Here is a 20,543-nt window from a genome sequence, read left to right as displayed (position 1 = left end):
AATCAGGCCTTAATATGTGTACGTCGCTTTGTGTGTTTGTGACATTGTGTCACGTGCTGCTTTATACATTTTACTCTTAACACAAACATTGTTTGTACAGTTTATGCAGTCAGATCTAACTTGTAGCAGACTGTTGATTTCACTGCCGTTTTTTGCTCTTTACATTTCTTATAGAGCAGTGGTTCTCAAAGTGTGGTCCGGGGACCCCTAGGGGTCCTTAAGGAGCTTCCAGGGGGTCTTCAGCAAATAGGGAATTCATTTATTTTCACTATATTTCCATCCATAAGTAATGGATGACAGAATGTATGACAGAATGTATGACTATTTGGGTCATGGGTTTCATACACTGTCTGTAATAAAACATCTAAAAGCATAGCTACATCTTGTCAGATGGGGGTCTGTGGTCTAATTTGTGTCAGTTTAGGGGCGTGAAAAAGTGTGAGAACCTCTGCTTTAGAGGGCTATTTCTCATCACATACAGAACACAGCCTATTATTTGTTATTTTAGTGTCTATAATTAGTTTTGTCTGTCTTAAAACATTCGCCAATAATGTCAAACTTCCTTTTTGAGTTGAAATGTTTAATAACTTCTTTTGAAGTTACAGCAACAGGTGCATTTTTTTGTTTTGCTTGTAGCCTTTGTGTGATTTCATATCCAGCGCAGTGATTGCTCCAACTTGTGGCTGCAGCCAGGCAGAATAATTGACAGCAGTGGATTGACTGCTGCTGTCAGCGCGTCCTCTCGGATCCGCCGTGAATCTGCAGCCAGGCACCCGGATGTGGCGAAAATGTTTGGCGCTCCTCTCAGGGTTTGCGCTCGGAAAACATTTTATAATTCAGGTTAACGGCTCGGTTCAGGCTCGCGCGTCGACACGTTTAGATGTTTTTTTTCCAACGATGAGTTGGATTTAAAACGGATCTTTTCAATGTGGATTCGAGGATGCAAGAAGCAGATGAACAGTCAGAAGGTAAAAAAAAAAAAAAAAAACGGTGCGTGGAGCGCAGGAGGAGAGAGAGAGAGAGGGAGAGAGAGAGAGAGAGAGAGACAGAGAGAGAGAGAGACAGAGAGAGAGAGAGAGAGAGAGATGTCTGTTTATTCTGTGTGATTATATTTTTAGGAGTGTCTGCTTCTATTTTGTTTTTCCAATTAATTTTAGTCCACAGATTGAGAATTAATCCTGTAGATGCTTGTTGTGGGCTGCGTGGTTGCAGTGACAGCAGTTATAAAATCCACTGGGAAACGAGTTGCGTCTACTTCTCCGAAATATGGTTGACTGTATATTTGCTGTAAAATTAAAGTGGTCGTTTTGGAGCCATGAGACAGGATGCTTTGGATTTGTGCGCCATTTGAATGAACTGAGCGACGCTTAATTAACTTTTCAAGTAGTTAAAATAATGGGTTTAAACTGGTTCAAACACTGTAGTATTTAGAAAAGCCACCACAGTTCAAAGTAAAGTCGGGACATCAACAGAGTCAACAGTTGTTATCCAGCAGTGTGTGACAGATGTGCGACTTCTAGCAGCGGAACTGTTTGGATAATTCCTGTTACATCTCTGAAATGTCACACAGGCTGTGATCATCATTAAATAATAGGCTGCACTTGTCATTTTGCTACTGTTCTGCATGAATAATATCCTCTTTATTCAGCTTAAAAAATGACTTTTCCCCACGAATGTCTCACCGTGTTTGATCAGACTGACTTCAAGGTAAACTCAAGTGGAGCTGCATGCTCAGAAATGTTCAGTGATGGTCCCACTAATAATATTTTTGACACCTTACCTCGCTCATTAGCTTATCTATCTTTCAAATGCATGTTTCACATACATAACTTTCATAAGACAAAGCCTGGCCTTAATCAAATACAATAGAAATGAACAAAAATCACTTAGATTCATGTAACAGATCAAAGATTAAAGATCAAGAGTCTGACAAGGAATTTGGTGCCTGCTACTCTGTACTGAATAGTTATTTAAACTCTGCTTTCCTTCTCACTCAGGCTGAAAAGTTATGATGCTTTTAGGATACATACTTTGATCCCACAGGCACACCAGAGGATCTGTGTTTTTGTCTTGACCATCTCAATGTGAGAGCTGTTTATGCTGGCTGACATGAATTGTTGGTTAGCTTGTGACAGTGTGGGCCCTGCTGTGCGCTGCAGAGTTGCAGTGAGCCAAAGAGACTGTGTCAAGGGCACTGTCTTTTTAACTCATCGTTTGCATTGATTTTAATGACTCTCTCAGTCTCTCTCATTCATGCAGCCTGTCTGCTCTTTCTGCTCCCTCACACGCCCTCCAAACCGGTCTTCCTCCCGTCTGTTGCCTTGTTCATTTCTACTTTTTTTCCCCCTTCAAATTCAAGTTCAGCTTTTATCTTCTTTTGTCCCGTCAGTTATGTACATTTGCAACGAGTGATAAAGAGTTTTATGTTAAATGGCAGTGCTCATCTAATTCCGTATTTCTTCAGCCACAAGACTTGAAAACCTGAAGTTTGAAAGCAAAATGTCAAAACTAACAGGAAATAAGAACTCTGTCTGGAGACACTCTTGTCCCTGTGGTATACAAGCTTTTCTGATCATGTTAACCAATATATTATTAATCATGTTGAGTAATTTCTAGATTTTAAATTTACATTTTTTATTTATTTGAATCTGCCAGTGTCCAGAGTTCCTCAGTGTAGAAAACTGCATAAAATATGATGCACACTACAGGTGTCAGTGCAAAGTTTTTTCAGCAGTTCATAACATCAAATCTGGGATCATTTTGCATAACAAAGGTCAAAACATACGTTGTTTAAGAGTTTGTGTTGATGTGCAGTCCACACATTTTTCTCTAGTTGGTATTCTCCTATGAAGTTGTCATACAGGTGTGTGTTAGATTATAAACTACTTAAATTATACTGAAATGTAAAGTTTGTCCTACAGCTCTCCTGATGTTCTGTGTTATCTGATGATCTGATCTTTACAGGAGGTTTTGGTTCCTGCACATACTGTAGATGCTAGTAAACAGTCTCAATAGGTGTTGACCAGATTATTACATACATGTCCTATATTGTAAAGTTTCTGTTTCCTGTTCTCTCCCTCCAGGGGCACAGTATGCCAGCAACAAAAGGACCACTTCCTCTACTAACGCCTCTGCGCTCTGGTCAGAAACCCACACCCGTCTGCACCAGCTCCATGCACCTGATCCCCTTCAGGCCCCTGCCAGCACCGGCAAGCCCGTCGGCTCTGCCTGCGGCCTCCTCGGAGCCAACAGTGGCATTCAGGGTCCTGGCGGCACCGGTACCGGTGTCAGCCCGGTCCTGGCTTGGCATGCCGCTATTAGCGCTGCCCGCCAAGCACAGGGCGATGACATTGCAAAGCCCGACATGACTTCACGGCCCTCAGTTTGCACCACTGGACCAGCTCCTGTGGGCTCACTGGCGCAGAGGAAGAGGCAGCAGTACGCCAAAAGCAAAAAGCAGGGCGGATCCATCAACAGCAGGCCGCCCAGAGCTCTGTTCTGCCTCACCCTCAACAACCCGATCCGCAGGGCCTGCATCAGCCTGGTGGAGTGGAAGTATCCTTCAGCCCAGAGAGAAAGGCACTGGTTGAGTTTGATGTTTGTTTGTATGGATCAAATATTTGATAGATTAGAAGACGGACAATTATCCAATAAATTAGTTTTAAAATAACATGAAGTTCTCTCCACCTGTTCTTAACACAGTGAGAGAAACACAAAGAGAGAAGACTCGACTACTGCAGATAAAATGCAGGGATTCACCAAAGTATGACAAGTTTACACAGTTCAAATAAACACTTCTATCATCAAAGTTCAAAGCCCTGCTATGACTGAGAACGCACTAACTTCACAAACCCTCATCATAATCCTTCTTTTTTATGTCTTTCTTTGAGACAATTTGTTTTCCTTAACAGTTTGTCTTTTTCCAGACCATTTGATATCTTTATACTGCTGTCTATTTTTGCCAACTGTGTGGCCTTAGCCATCTACATCCCCTTCCCCGGAGACGACTCCAATTCTACCAACCAAGAGCTGGTGAGTACGACTGAAAAATAAAGAAACAAGGATCAGTGATGTAAAGGATGCACTGGTGTTTACTACACCTCACTGCCTTTTATACCCCTGCTGTTTTTAAATGCCCAGATCAGTAGGTTGTCAGGATATTGACATACTGGTGACTGGAAACTGTCTTGAGCTGTAGCAGATTGTCAGAAAGACACATTGTGATAATTTTGGGGACTGGCCACAAGTGTACTTTATGTCTTTTGATCATTTTGATCCCTATGAGAATATAAAAAAACTACTATCTGGTGTTTTGAATAGAAAAGATCAGCAGACATTATGTAGTTGACTTTTTAGTTTTTTGGTACCAAACGTGCAGTTATCAGGGAGAACATAAAGAACAGCTTGGTGTGCTACAGCAAGTACCTTCATTTATTTGAATAAAAGAGATGCAGTCATATAAAATCAGGAAACTGTCAGTTCATACTTTAAACCCTCATATTGGCACATTGTCTCTCTGGTTAAGCCGTTCAGCTAGTTTTGGTTTTATTTCCAACGTTTTGAGATTTCTGCCTCCACCTCAACATAACGGAGGGGAGTAGAGCTGTGTTTGTGATGCTCACAGAATGAAAAATTACATTTAAGAAGTCGACAGCAGCTTGTGTTTTCAGAAACAATGGATAATCCAGAGACGTCACTGTCAGCAGGTTTTATTGGAACTATTTTCTACCAAGAACAACAAAGACTTGGTGAAAATTACAATTTATTTATTTTTGTTTTAATTTTGGCGACACTTAAAAAAGACCTTGAATCGTTTGGGAGTCGGTACTGCAGTGGTTTTCATTTTTTCCTGGCTTTTCTTTGTGCTGTTTGTGGTTCTGCAGATGTTGCCTGCTGGACGTGTAGAAAAGGTTAAAGTAGTTTTTTCACACACGCTTGCTGCTTCTAGCTGCTCGTGCCACTATTTGTCATCAACCAGATTATACACAAAGGCTAGACACAACACCTTTGCATGAGTGTGATTGGCTGCAAGTGTGTGTTGTGTCAGAGGGCTTTCCCGGCAATATTTGGATGGATGTGTCGGGTTTCATTGTTTTGTTGACACACACAAACAGTGGTGCACACACACACACACACACACCCAGCAGGTCATCCCTCTGTGTGGCACGGCAGCTCCCCGTGTCATGAGAACAGCGCCGAGGCTATGAGACAGAAAGGCAGTGAGAGATGAAACCAGTTTGTTTTGGAGCCTCTATAATTACAGTGTAATTTGGCAGCATCAAACGATTAACAAAATAATAACTGTTACCATAAAATACAATACAGTGAATGAATCCAAGGCAGATATGATTATGTAATAAACTCAAATGATCTGTTTATTGAAATTTACAGCAAAGGAAGCAGATTTTTCAGTATTTAGTATTTTTTTATTCATACTACCACTAATTACTACTAATTAAATAGTGACAATGACAAAATTACTATCAGTGCTGCTGAGCCCTGACCAAAGATGGTAGAAGAAAACCTAGATTCGTTTTTGCACATATAAGGGTACAACTTTTAGGGAAAACGTTTCACCAAACAATAACCTTTTCACAGCAGGATTTGACATGTCACAGCAGGAAAAGCACAGATATTACTAATAACATTAACAATGACTCTCTTCTATTCAAGTGTTCCAGTAAGACATGACATTGTGGCATTGAGCCAGTGTTCACAATATCAGGACCCCGAAACCGAAGCAGCTAAATGGAATTCATTCATTTATTTTTTACACCTGTGCTTTTCTTACTGTGACATATCAAAATGTGAGCAGGGAAAAAAAAGGCTTATTTGGTTAAGGTTGTTGGTGAGGTCAGAACAGACTCTAAATGCCTGATGGAAATGAAGTGAAATGTGAGTTTCAGTCCTTTTAATACTGTTGCACTGCTCATGAAAAGATATACCAACCAGCCACAGGAAATTACTCCATGAAGGCAGTAAGAAGACAGATGATGATGTTTTACAGCGTGCGGTTTCCAATGCTTGAAAAGTCTAGCAGAACACAAAATGCAATTTGGACTGATGCTGATATTTTAGTTAACAGCCTTGTATTTGCAGGCCTGTGCGAGTGCTGATGTTAGAGAGAGATCTGACCGAATCCACTATAGATGACAAAAAACGTTCTGGTTACAGCACCTACACAGCCACGGTTCAGCCCCACAGGTGTTTTCATTTATCTTGACTGATTGGACCTCCTCTCAGGGCTTTATGGATGTGTACTGATCATGCTTGATTGACATAAACATACTCCCGTTAGCTTTGTTGCACCTGTTTTAACTTTTATTAGTTCATGTAATTTGGTGACCTCACTTATTTGACTGTTCGCTAAACCTCCTCCTTCTCTGGCTTGAACAAGAGGCCTGTCAAGCTTTGGATTTGTCCACATGCTGAAGTAGTGTTTATGGGGTTCCAGTTGCGATACTAGCATTTTAAGTTGCTAGTAGTTAGTAGTAGTTGTCTTTCCAAAATCAAAAACACAATCATAATACCTATAGCAGTAACCTTACCTAACGTATTTTGTGGGGTTACAGATAATGTTCATATCCGCTGTGTAGTATTTTGCTACTGTGTGGAGGCTGGTCATCCTGAATGCTGTAATGTTTAATGTAATGTTAGCAGGTCTGTCTTGCTCTTTAACAGTCCTTAGACTTTTCCTTATCACACTTCATCATACTAACTAACTCTACACAGCAAAACGAGAGCAATACTGCTTCATTATTTCCACTTCTACATGGATCATCAACTGTGTGAGGAGGCTGACTTTCAGTCTGGCACATGCAGCTTTAGCTTCAGTCTTTTAGTATTATATTATGTATGTAGACATCAAGTGCATATTTAAAGGTGCTATATGTAAGAACTGGCCACCTGTCGAATCCATACTCCACACTCCAAACCAGTTGGGGGAAGGGCAGCATATCACCAGAAAGTTGGGTTTTTGTTATGTTACGCTATGGTAGCGCAGAATCAATAGTGCATAATCAGTGCTCTGTTAGCTAGCAAACTAAGTAACTAAGACTTTCACTAAGTATGACAGCGATATCAATTCAGTGCTAACATTGAACTAATGTTTGCACTACTTCTTCTCCTCATGTTGGACTGAGGGTAGACTGGACGCTACAGTGACTCACTATTGCTTCTTGAGTTACAACGTGGTATTATGAGACAGGATGGACTGGGGCTAGCTCGTTAGCATGCTAACTTCAGTAAATATCTCTACATACATAGATGTCTTTGACATAATGTCAAAACTGATTTCTTTACAGTCTGTTGATAATTGTAGTTAACTTTTGATTTTTTTTTTTTTTACATATAGCACTTTTAAGACCCCCTTGACAGGGTTCTTATTTGAAACAAGCTTAGCAAAAACATCTGTGTGAGGTGTGCCTTTAAACCAATCAAAATCAGGAGCATTTTGGACGCTGACTTCTACGCAGTTTACATTTTCTTCAAAAGATTGTCATCATTAGTGTGTAACTTATTTGCTATAGTCGATGGCTAATTGTTATCTGTTACTGAAGACTAATGAAGACAAGAAGGACCCATAAGCTAAAGAGCACAGACAGACAGGTCCATCAGGCTCAGTTGTAGTAATGGTGGAAATTTAACCTCTCACTCCCACCCTCCACCTTTTCCCCAACCGTCAGTGTGATGTTTAATCCATGTGGAATAGCAGATAGCCAGCCTTGTCACAGTGGCTTTTCTCACTCTGTCTCACCCGCTCTGATGTGATAATCCTCAGGCATCTGGTTTTCCAAACAAGAAGGACTCAGAAGACTTTTTCATGCAGTGCAAACATTTTCTTTTTTCTTTTAGGCTGGCAAGGGACCCTCTTATCTTCTTTGGGAATTGTGTACGTGTATATCTATATGTATATATGTGTGTGCGGAGTGGGCGATTGAGAGACGGACGCAGAGAAACGTAGCATGTTCCCTCAACAGATGGGGATTATTCACGCTGTCCAAGTCTACGCTCAACACTCACAGCACAATGTACAGTATATGTGTGCGTGTGAAAGAGAAAGTGAATGTTTGTGTATCGTTTTGCACCTCTGTTACATCAGAGAGAAAGAGTCTCACATCACACTGCTCTTTTCTGCTTTCAGAGAGAGATGTCTGATCATCCTGAATTGGTCACTAATTTATCTTTTTTCTTCGCTAAGGATTTGTCTGATTACAGTAAATGTTCAATCAGTTTTAACAGTATTCAATAGTTAACTGTCTGTCATGTTGAATTAATTTAGTGTACCATAGATTGCACACACTTTGATAACATGATATACTGTCTTACTGAGAACTGGTTAGAATTGGTTTACAAGGTGTATATAAGAAATATAGTGTGTCATGATGGCAGAGATGTCTTGAAAACAAGAGTTAAAGATCCCCTCCAGATGTGTAACATTTAAAAATAATCCGTTTGGAATAATAATTTGTGTCTGATATCGTGTTTCTGTAAAAAAAGTTTAATTATAAATTCTTAAAATGACCTCTACTCCTATAAATATATAAATATTGTTCATTTCAAAAGTTTAACTGCTGGACACAACATGTCAACAACTTGTGTAAGTTGTATACTGAACCAGGATTGACTCCCAGTTATGATGTCACACAGATTTAAGGTGAGCACAGAGAAAATTTTCCCCTTCAGCAGATGAATGTGAAAACAGCCTTTTAGTGTCAAACTGCATAAACATCATTCTGCACAGTGAAGCTCAAACATCCAACAGAAGGAACAAGAAGCAAAACACATTGTTGAGTGGAGGGGGACTTTAATTTCAGGCATAAGACTTAAGTTGGAAATATATTGATATTTAATTATGATATTAATTATTTTAAATTAATTTGGCTTCTGAATAATGCTGTGGTATGTGGTGCTTAAATTCTACTTACTTAAAAGTCTAATGTCTGGCCTTTTGTGACAGTCCTCGCTAGATGAGGGAGCTTTAAAATTGTCTTCTTCTCTTATTAAAGAGACAAGACTGAACAGTTGTTACTAGTTGTTTGCTTACTGATGAAGTGACACTTTGCTCCAAAACCTAATTAACAAACATGTTAAAGGAAGAAATGATTAAAGTATCTGTCCACCTGCATGTTCAGTATGATGCTTGTTGCTAGAGATGTAAGCAAACATAGTATGTGTGACAAATCCATATAAATAACATTAATAACATATATATTTTTATGAAAGCCATAATAATACATACTCCAAAGCAGACACTGTGACACACACACTAAGAACTGTGTTTTTTTTTGTATCCATTCATGTTCTGGGGAACGCAGGTCATCTCTCTCACCTCAGTAGTATTTGTACGACTGCTGCACTACTACATCCTTTTTTAGAAAGCATGTAGGTGTTGTTTGAGCTCCTTCTGGAGCAAAGAATAGGAAATCGACGGCTGGGGGACGCAGCTACTGCAGCTAAAACAAATCTCCACATGAACTTGACATGAAAATAAGTGGAAAGTGGCTTTATTATTTGTTCTCTCTTGCCAATTCTTAGGAAATCATGTACACCACAAATAATTATGATAACTCTGCACTTGAGAAATTCTCCAGATTAATAAATCAGTTGTGGATTCTCATGTTGGATGCTGAACTCATTCGATTTCATGCCACAGCCTTTAAATCACCATGCTGGTGTTAATGCATGTTTGAGCCTCTTAACCACAAATTCAGTATTACTCCTATTACCCACAGGAAGAAAATGTAACTTTGAAAAAAACATAAAAATAACAAACTGTTCACTGTGTTTCATTACGATTATGGTGTGGGCTGATTTGCATACAATAATACGAGAACACTCACTGTGAGGAGCTTCAGCGTGAGTTACTGTTTTCTAGTTAGACTCATATCATTTAGAGCTGCTTGTGCACACGTAAATCTTTCCAGTGAAGAAATGCTCGTAGTGAGTTTGTGTATTTGATTTGATTGCGTTTCTGAACAAGAGGACGTGTGCCAGAACGAGGAGCTGAGTGGTGCAGGAGGAGAGAGAAAGTATGTGTGTGTGTGTTTGTGTGTGTGTGTGTGTGTGTGTGTGTGTGAGAGCAGGTTGAGGGATTAAGCTGGGCAGTGGATTAGTCGTCCATAAATGAGTGGAGGTTACAGAGAGAGAAAAAGAGAGAGATGGATGGATGGATGGATGGATGGATGGATGGATGGAGGATGGGTGGATGGGTGGGGAGATGTAGGGCGGGGGTTTACAAGTGGGAGGGTCCATTGACAGAGAGGAGATTTTAATAAATACTGCCATGTGACTGACTTGATTTCTTCCCCCTTATATATCTATTAATAAAATATTATAATTGATATTCCCATGAATGTAAAACTTGTTGTTTCCTGCTGCCAGCGGACATTTGTCAACCACAGTTTACAGGGAACAAAGCTCAGAGGATGATTCCTTATAAAAACTAAGAAATAAATGAGGACAAACCACAACAGTTGCTCATTTTCCTGCAAATAAAAAAACATAAATACAAATAAATTCACATTTTGTTAAAGTAAAAAGTTACATAATGACCTATAATTTTGCTTTATTCTCTGTAGCTTAGCTGAACCAGTATTAATATGAGGTCAAGAGACTCCTCATAATGTCAAACACAGACTGTAACTGAAATGAAAGTTCATGCAAGAATCTGATGTGTTTTGTTACTCTGGACGTGTTTCTGACATCGCCGTTGATTATTGCTCATTGTATATGTATGAGAAGTCTTTCCAAAATGAAGTATACAAGCAGCAGTTTGACACTGAGCATGAAGGCCTGCAGCGTAGACTGTAGAAGACTGCATGTTTTCTTGTTTGTTGCTCACACTGGTGCGTCCCGCTCTCTCTTTATCTCTTCATTACTGTCTGTTCACTAAAAATGATCATTCTGTCTTCTTAACTGCCTCACTCTCTTCTTACTCTTTCCATTCTTGTTTTCCTCTTTGTTTCCTCTCCTCTCACTGCTATTCTTTCTCTATTTAAACCACCTCCTTCTCTCTCTCTCTCTCTCTCCCTTCCACCTCCCCTTGTTGAGTGGAGAATGATTAATATCCTATTAAGCTGGTTAGTGTTTTAGCAGACTTATGGCCCCTTTGACCGCTAGCTGACTAACATACACTGCTGATCATCTGATAATCCCATAAGACTCCTATATGAATTTGCTGTGTGAGTATATGGAGTAAGAGGCTGTGTGTGTGTGTGTGTGAATGGCTTAAAGGCATGCTGTATATAAGTGGACACGCTCAGTCAGGTCAGTGAAGACTGACTGAGACAAACTACAATTAAGATATAAAATTCAAATGTGATTGTGTGTATAGTTGGGTTTTTGTTTTTAAGCATTATAGCTGTCAGGTATATAAAGGATTTCTCTTTTTAACTACTAATGTGCAACTTTTGCCAAGAAATGTGCAGGACATCTTAGAGAACTTGATAAGTATGCTGTCAAAACAATGATAGCATGTAAGCTAGACGTAAACCCTTTTCATCCAGATTTAGTTGTAAATGATGCCTAGATGTCTTTTCACCTGCAGATCAAACCACACCTGCTGGGATGTGCTGTTACTGTGTGTTCTCGCCATAGCGGCAAACTTCAGTTTTGAAGAAAGTAACGTTGTAACATCGACAAACCTCTCACCTCTGCTCCATGAAAAATAATTTCATATCTCCGGCATGAGATTTTTCTGCTCTGTCTGAAACATCAACGTTACTCTCTGTGTAGGTGTGTTTGCATGCCACTAGGAGGAGAACTCCTCTTCAACAAACATATGTTTCAGATTTGTATTAAATTATGCATTTTATCTGATTACAGTGCAAGATATTGCAAGGATTGAAAGTCTGTTGGTAGATAAACACACAGTTTCCTTTTGTCTTTACGTCGCTTTAAGGCTGTTAAAACCATTTTACTGTCTGGCTGCATCAGCTATTTACACGTCTTTATTGAAGCAATATGATGTTTACGTTAGGTAAAATGTTCAAAACCAAGACTGGCTGCACCATACTATCAAAACTAAAATCATTTTACACATTTCCCAACATTCTACCTGATATATCTGGTGTGTTTGGAAACTTTGGGATCTTCACTAGAATTCAAATTTAAAGTTCAGTGAGTTTGAACAGAGTCTGGCTGAGAATGAGTTTGTAACGTCTGACCCACCTGCTTGTTATGCCCCCGCATTAACGGCTGCATCACAACATATAAATCAGACGGCAGATGAGTAAATAAACTGAATCACAGATAAAGGTCACGTTGGTGTGCAGAGAGTTTGTCAGCGTCTCAGGGACAGTTTGTGCGGACCCTGTATTTGACGTCTCATCACATAAAACACGAAACATTTGTGATGCAACTGAAAAACTGTCATGACATACCTGCTCTCAGCTATCTCCCCCGTCCCTCTGGCATTTAAACTTAAAAACATGTCAAAATAGTACAACAGAGTTATTGTTCCAGGTTCTGTGTATTCGTAAATCAAAGTATACATGCAGCCTTCTGACCAAAGTGCAGCAAAATGACTTCCGGTTTGAATTAGATCAGTTTTTAGGATTTGATGTGTCGGTGCGTTCTACTGTCTAATTAAAGTTTGTGGAAATAGATTATATGAAATAACAATTTAAAAATCTAATTGAGTTGATTCAATTGAGTCAAATAGTTTCTGCAATGTTTTACTAGAGCACAATTTCATAATAAAATATATTTTAGACGCCACACTGCGATACATTTTTCGAACTTTGAGTCACAGTGAGTAATATGAACATTTTTCCATAATATACAGTACCAGTCAAATATATAGAAAGTGTGTCTTAACTTTTGACTGGTACTGTACATATAGAGAGAATATGTTGAATCATTGTGAATCTCTGTCTGTATGTAGAAACCTGCATGAAGTGAAGGGATCAGGTGTGACAGTCAGTGAAAGAGTAAATGTAATGTGAACAGGCAGTTTGAGGATATTTCAAACTGATATGTGAATAATGACCAACAATGAAAAAAGCGGACAAAAGCATATTATGAAAAGACTATTAGCTGTAATTATCAGCAGATGTAGAAGCATATCTGGCTGTGTTTCTGCCCAGTTAACCTGACTGGTTGTGTGTGTGTGTGTGTGTGTGTGTGTGTGTGTTCTGCTCTCATTAGTGGAGCCCATTTCACTGCATGTGGGTGAGTCTTCACATGAACAGCATGAGTCAGAGATCAAAGGGTAAATAATCTTTTGGCTAATGCAGGGTTGGATATAGAGTTAAAACCATGGTAACAAGCCACATAATTTTCTGATTAAAACCATAGGCAGACTCTGCAGCAGGGGTGTTTCACTCTGCCGGAGCTTAGTCATGACACACGAGTCAAAGCACGCAGCAGAAAACATCCCGACTTCACCTGAATTCAATTTGCTTCAAATGGGAAATGAAACTGATTCTCATGCACCTGCCTCCAAGAATTAAATCTTCATGGTAGTTTTTTTCCCAGTGTTAGGCCAATTTTATGATTTTTAATGTATTTCAGAGTCTCCTTTCAGTAAACGGGCAGATGAGTTGTGGATGAAACGTGGATGTTTGTCAAGCAGAGAGTCTTCTGTTTTTTTTATTAGTTTCAGACAATAATCCTGTTTAGTCAATTAATCAATTAGTCGATCAACAGAAAAATGATCACCAACTATTTTAATAATTGATTAATCCTTTTTAATGCCAGAACTCTCTGACTCCAGAGTCTTAAATATGAATATTTTCTGGTTTCTTCAGACTTCTGTGATTCTTTAGTCTTCTAAAAATAAATATCTTTGGGTTGTGGGCCGTTCGTTGGGATAAAACAACATTAGAGGACGTCACCTCTGGCTTTGGGAAACAGCGATGGACATTTTTCACCTTTTACTGACATTTTATAGACCAAATGACTTATCGATTAATTGAGAAATTAATTGCCAGATTAATTGATAATGAAAATAATCGTTAGTTGCGGCCCTAATCATTTTACCTGAGAAGGTTAGGAAACTTTTGACCACTGTAATTCTCCAATTTAGTGCATTATTTATAAAGAAAAGTAGCATCTTAAAACTGTTCTTAGGCACAGCCATTAGTCCAACTACTGAGTTTCATAACTGCAAATCACTCCATCAACAAGAGATCAGGCTTCTGTCTTTGGTTAAAGGTTTGTGATACACATTTATCTTCACCAGGACTCAGAGAGAAGATGTTTGAGTTGGTTGTCATGAGACCTGAATGCTACAAGGTGGGTTAATCCAAATCACCGGTACAGTAGTGACTTGATTCAGGTTTGTGTTCGTACATCAACTGAATGTTGTTAATCTGTCTCACTGTGAAAGCACAGACTGCTTGTTTGGCACTTCTGTGCATAAAAACATTGCCCAAAGGACGGTACATCTGCACAAACTGTCCTGTGTGTGCGCGTTTTCATGTGTGTTTTTGTGCTTGTGCACTGTTTGTTTGTGTACATCTATAACTTGTACACATGATCTGTATGCATTAGTGTAAATGTCTATGTACATGTGTTGTTGTCATATCTGAGGTGTGTTTTTTGTTTGAATGTGTTTTTGCCTGTGTGTGTGTGTATGTGTGTGTGTGTGTGTGTGTGTGTGTGTATATGTGTGTGTGTGTGTGTCTGTGTGTATGTGTGTGTATGTGTGTGTGTGTGTGTGTGTCTGCGTGTATGTGTGTGTGTGTGTGTCTGTGTGTATGTGTGTGTATGTGTGTGTGTGTGTGTGTGTCTGCGTGTATGTGTGTGTGTGTGTCTGTGTGTGTCTGTGTGTGTGTGTGTGTGTGTGTGTGTGTGTGTGTGTGTGTGTGTGTGATGCTCAGAACAGAATGTCAGGTTGCGTCATTTTTCTCTCAGTCAAGGATTAAAGGTTTAGAGAGGAGGGGAAATGAGAGTCACACTATAAGCAGCCACTGCTTCAGCAAGCACGTGAGTGTGTGGGCGTGTCTTTTTCTATGCGCGTGTACGTGTGTGTGTGTTGTAAAGAAAGTGAGAGATACAGACTGACCATGCTTCAGAGGTCTTTTTTTTCTCCTTTTATTAATCTAATTAATAGTCTGGTCAAAAATTCATTATTAACTTTTAGTTGAACTGCATCATGATCATATGATATTATCATTTCTAAAAATGTCTTGTTAAACAAGAAATTTCCAGGAGCCCAAATTGACACTATCAAACTGATATTTTTTTTGTCCCATCAACAGTCCAAACCTCAAAGATATTCAGTTTTTAATGATGGTAAAAATGGTAAAAAGCAGCAAATCCTCATATTTGTAGAGGCTGCACTTGATGAACGGTCTGACAACTGATGAATCGATCAGCTGACTTGTCACTATTACTGTAATGTTTTTGTTTAATTGGTGTCAGATTTAATACATGACAGTGGAAGACATTTCATTTATTTTATGTAATTGTCCATACATTTGCGGATCTTGAGTATAATATCAGAAAACATATTCTTATTATTACACTGATTTCAGCCATGTCTTATACTGTATTGGGTATCAGCTGTCATTTTAAAGCATCTAAAATGAGAGAGAGGGAGTGAGAGAGATCAATTGATTATATTGGTGATCAGACTATGGCAGTGTGTGGCTGGTTGTTGACCTAGCAACTTGTCCGCCTTAAGGGCAGTATGGTGTGTTTGATACACAGTCAAACGCACAATATACGCATCCTCACACATATTCTGCAACTATTTGTCATTTTGCAATATTTTGTGTTTGTATCCATATTTATGTGTCTTCATGTATCTGCTGTATGTGTGTAGGTGGGTGTAAGAAAGGATGTAGGTGTCTTTATGTGAGTGTGCAGTATGTGAGGTGAAGCCCTCTCATTAGCAGCCAGGCACAGAAAAGCACAGACTCTGTGCGTGTTTGTGTGTGTGCGTGTGTGTGTGTGTGTGTGTGTGTGTTTGTGTGTGTGTGTGTGTGTGTGTTTGTGTCTTTGTGTGTCTGAGCTGTGAAGGACTGGCAGTCGTACATGTTTGGATACTAAGATGGATTTTTATTAAAAGATTGTTCCAGGTAATGGTGAAGGCAGTCATGTCACATTTGTGAATCACAAAACTCATAAAATGACCCCACTGCTGGCTATTAAAAGTGCATCCTAAGCACATGTTTTAATTCAGCGCTCAGTGTTTTTGTGAATTACTGAAAATCAAGTATTTTATTCTTGCCAGGCATCATCAGTTAAGCAGCTGAGAAACATTATGCAAACAAAAAGTTTAGGCGTCTAAACACTTTCTGTTTGAACTTCAACCCATAAAAGATCCTGCAATCCTTAACTTAAATTAAAACATGATCAAGACTGAAGTTGCAGTAGGAAGTTTTTATGCGTTAAAGGGAAGATGATGCACCTGAACATAATTATGCATTCAGGGAGGCCAGATCACAATATCACGTTGCTTCACCCATTTTAATTTCTTGGTGCCACAACAGATTGGAATCATTTGTATGGAAAGAAAAGACAGACCTGGTCGATGTGCAGACGCTCCCATTTGCTTATTTTATCTGCAAACTGCTGAATTATTGGTCTAAAACTACAAAGTCAGTCATAGAAGAGTTTATACCTTTCACAGAGGGAACATAACGGTTCATAAACTTTTTAATCAAGTCTTCACATTGTTTTTCACCCAGACGTCCACCAAATGGCACTTGTTGTTCCACTACTTGTACCCGTGAAGTGAAAAGAGTGGAACAACAGGCTGTGTTTGTCTACACTGTGATCAGATAACAAGAGGTCACACTGCCCACACACTGGCCTGCGACAGAAATAGAACAAGTCCCATAATTAGTTTATATGCTTAAAAATGTAAAAAAGGAAGAAAAGTTTTAGAGGAAGTTGAACGAAAGAGATATAACAGGATATGCACGGATGATAAAAAGCAGACTTAACATGCAGACAGACACCGACATAACACTACATCGCTACCTTATTGCTGTTATTTGATTATATATAAGGGAACTGCAGCATTAAGGGACTGACGGATGTGTGCGGATGTGGAGGGGGTGGGATAGCGTGAAGAAGACCATAGTTAATGTTCTTAAAGCTTCATTTACCCTGTTGGTTTACACTCTGTTAAAGCTCATTCACTGTCCACGTGTTGGGTCTGTGTGTGTGTGTGTGTGTGTGTGTGTGTGTGTGTGTGTGTGTGTGTGTGTGTGTGTGTGTGTGTGTCTTATGAAATATCAACAGCAGGTTCACGCTTCAGGTTGTGGGTGTGTGTCTATTCATCCTTGGTGGATTGCCATGGGTATAAAAAGTGTTTTTTTTTTTTGTTTTTTTTTACGAGGCTACCACACCATGAGCGGGAAAGCAGGAAAGAAGGTTCACATGTGAATCTTGTGTAAACATTGTGTTGTTATCAAGGGAACAGCAGTATATCCAAGATCACAACATTTTTACATGTGTATATGTGTGTGAGTTGTAATCCAGAAATGAACAACAAAACCAACAAAAATGAAATAATTATCTATTTTGATGATGATTTAAGTCATTAATCATGTAAAAGTACCATATTACTATCATATTTTCTTCTGAAATTTGTGAAGTTGCTGCTTTTTTCCATTTTAAATCACTGTTAATTGAACATTTTTTGTAATTGGTTTTCCAGAAAATGTTGATATCAATATGTATTTAGATTGTGTTATAAAATTACATGTACCATGATGGAAGATTTTATCCATTTATCCATAGCGCACGCCCCTATTTATTGGTCATTGTGTCCCTCAGCAGCTACTGTATATGTCCTGAGCACAAAATACGTATTAAGTCTTAATGCTTGTGTTCAGTCACCCTTTTTTAAATTAAAGAAGTCTGACTAGGAAGTATTTTTGAGCCCCTGTATCTGTATATCTGTGTATCTGTGTGTGTGTGTGTGCACTCCCTATTAAAGGTGCCTCAGGACATCTGTGATCATACAGCTTTATTAGAGTGCAGTCCCATCATTGTGAGTCATTTCCTTCCTTGTCTGAGCTGTCACTCCTCTTCATCATTATCATGTGTTATATATAGACTCTCTGTGTAACTGCAGCAAACATGCTTGCGAATATACTGTCTGTGAAAGTCCAAAGAATACAAACTCTTACAGAATATTACGTTAAATATTTATTTCAACGTTCAGACATCAGTGAAAACAAATGATGTTAATGATGTGAAACCCCAGCTGGAGGGCAAAGTCACATATTTTATATCCATTTTTGACATAAAACTTTTCTTTTAAATGTTCATCTGACAACGTTACTTGCAATCTTGTGACTAATTATATTGAAAACGTCTTGTCTTCGTTCTGTATGCAGATACACACATTACACATTCACATGAACACCTCACACACACACACACACACCGACACTTATGTGCACGTCTGACTGTTATGCGAGTGTTTGCGTATTTTAAATGGAGCCCAGGGGCTTTACTGGTTTTTAGGCCGCTGGGTGACAGATGTCAGGAGGCCTGTAGGACCGACTGCTTAGTACCCAAAGGCCCAGGGACTGCAGACACTGCAGGGAATGTAGGGCACAAACATAGACACTGTGTTTGTTACTCTCTGTCTCTGTGTCACACACACACATTGTATTTTTAAAGCTTTGTATTCCAAAACCACACTTAGTTCAGACATTAGCCGCGGAGTAGAGCACGGTTACTGAACGCAGCGTTAAGCCTTGTACACCCGACCATGTGACTAAAACACAGTGTTCCTCTGAACTTGACCCAAATTACTGTCTTTTGTTTTTAAGCGTATAAAAAAAATTTCATTGAAAAGACAAGAAGCAAAATTATAGCAAATAATATCGATTTTACACACGTTTAAGCACAAATTAAGCATGTTAGTATACCGCATGTAATATCTACCTACCCGAGGCATGACCAGGTGTTGTGTTTGATGTGAACATGACAAAAGCAGATTTTAATTGCATTTGCTGTAAAATACATTTTTATTATAAAGGTTATTTTCTTGTATAGAAATAGAAACATTCAAAACAAGATATCTGATAAAAAATTACTGCATCACCTTTCATCATTCAACAACTCTAAAATATTGATAATCTGCTGTTCTTGATTCATTTCAGTCATTTATCATCCTTTTAAAAACAAACGTGAGTCGTTGTGATTCAGGTGATCCTTGTTGCAAATGACATATATATAATTCTCAAACGAAACTGTTCAAAATGAATAATGAAAGTGGCAGTAGATTGAATGACCAGGAAATGTGATGAGGAGATTATCTGTTATAGCTAAGCAGGTTTATGGCTCGTGGGATAAATGAGAACTTAAATCTCTTTGTAACGTTCAACAGTTTTCTCCTTAACAGCAGGGCGCTTCGCTCTGCAAGTGATGGAGCATCACTTAAACCTGCAGCTCGTCTGTTTGGCTGAAATCTTTCACTGGACGCTGCGACTGTTATATCAAAGGTTGTAAACTGTCAGCGGTATCATGTTGTTATATCAATTCATGGAGTTCACCTCTAAGCAAAATGGAGTGAGACATTTTGCTATACAGTATCTCGCTGGTTAGAGGCTTAGTGGTAACCTGAACTGGATTTGTATACGTTTGTAACAGTGAAGCTGTGAGAAGCTGCAGACACGTCTGTGGCTGCAGTTCAGATTAATTACTTTCTTTAGCACAAGTTTAAAAATTCCTCTAGCTTGCAATGAAAGAATAACACTTAACACAAAGTACTGCTGGCTGTCAGAAGTGCGATCTGTTGCACCTGTAACTACACCCAACAGTGATGTCACGGGTTGCTGGAGTACACCTGCACATCACGTTAGACGTTAAACCAGTGGAGGTCAGCCAAGAGTTTTTCTCTAAATAACTTTAAATACATTTTTGATTTGCTGTGCTATACAATTAAATTAAATTAAATTAAATTAAAGAGTTTTTTCCTTCACATCTTTACATATTTCTCTTCTTTCTCTGACTCACTGCACCACGCTTTAGCTGGTTTGTTGCGCTCATTTATTGTCACTGCAACCTCAACTTGGCCCTGAAATCTGGCAGATGTCTTATATTTTGGGGTCAGAGAGTGACATTCGTCTGCTTCTCTAAATCAATCTCAGCGTCCAGGTAAACTGATGTTTAGGCTCAACATGTGAGGTCATGCAGGTGAGAGGAGAGAAAGATTCATGATGTTCAGCATTCAGTGGTTTTGTGGCTCTTGTGTAACATCAGACTTGCTGCTACGTTTCCCTTCTTGCTCTGATCTAAAAAATGGGAGCCTCACTCTTCTGTCATCAGCTCTCCTTTGCTGTGCTGTCAGGGTTATAAAGAAGACTAAATCTAAACCTAAACCTAACCAAACACCTCCTGCTGCCACATAACGTTCAGATCTTTCTAGCTGTGAAAGACCAGAAGACTTTCACGGTGACGTCACTGAGGCTGGAGACTGACTGCTAACTACTTGTTCGATAAATGTGGGTACACATGTGATTGTGGACATCACCGGGCGTTTTCAGGTCATCACATCAGTTTTTAATGTTGAAAGGCAGGATTGTTAGAAGACGCATCAGTCAAAAGTGAAATGATTAGAGGAAACA

General features: G+C 39.1%; 1 protein-coding gene across 1 annotated transcript in view; it reads left to right on the top strand.

The window, feature by feature from the left end:
* The first annotated feature begins 769 nt into the window (after positions 1–769).
* cacna1db (calcium channel, voltage-dependent, L type, alpha 1D subunit, b) overlaps positions 770–20,543 on the top strand; it is an 88,341-nt gene continuing 68,567 nt past the window's right edge. Inside the window, exons 1-3 of the mRNA XM_042407944.1 lie at positions 770–968; positions 3,084–3,555; positions 3,927–4,032. Coding sequence (XP_042263878.1) covers positions 941–968; positions 3,084–3,555; positions 3,927–4,032 — 606 coding nt within the window. The 5' untranslated portion in view covers positions 770–940. The remainder of the gene's footprint in view (positions 969–3,083; positions 3,556–3,926; positions 4,033–20,543) is intronic.

This window comes from Thunnus maccoyii, chromosome 4, assembly GCF_910596095.1.
Source record: "Thunnus maccoyii chromosome 4, fThuMac1.1, whole genome shotgun sequence".
Taxonomy (NCBI): Eukaryota; Metazoa; Chordata; class Actinopteri; order Scombriformes; family Scombridae; genus Thunnus; species Thunnus maccoyii.
The sequence above is the reverse complement of the archived record's forward strand: the minus strand, read 5'-3'. Positions and strand labels throughout refer to the sequence as shown.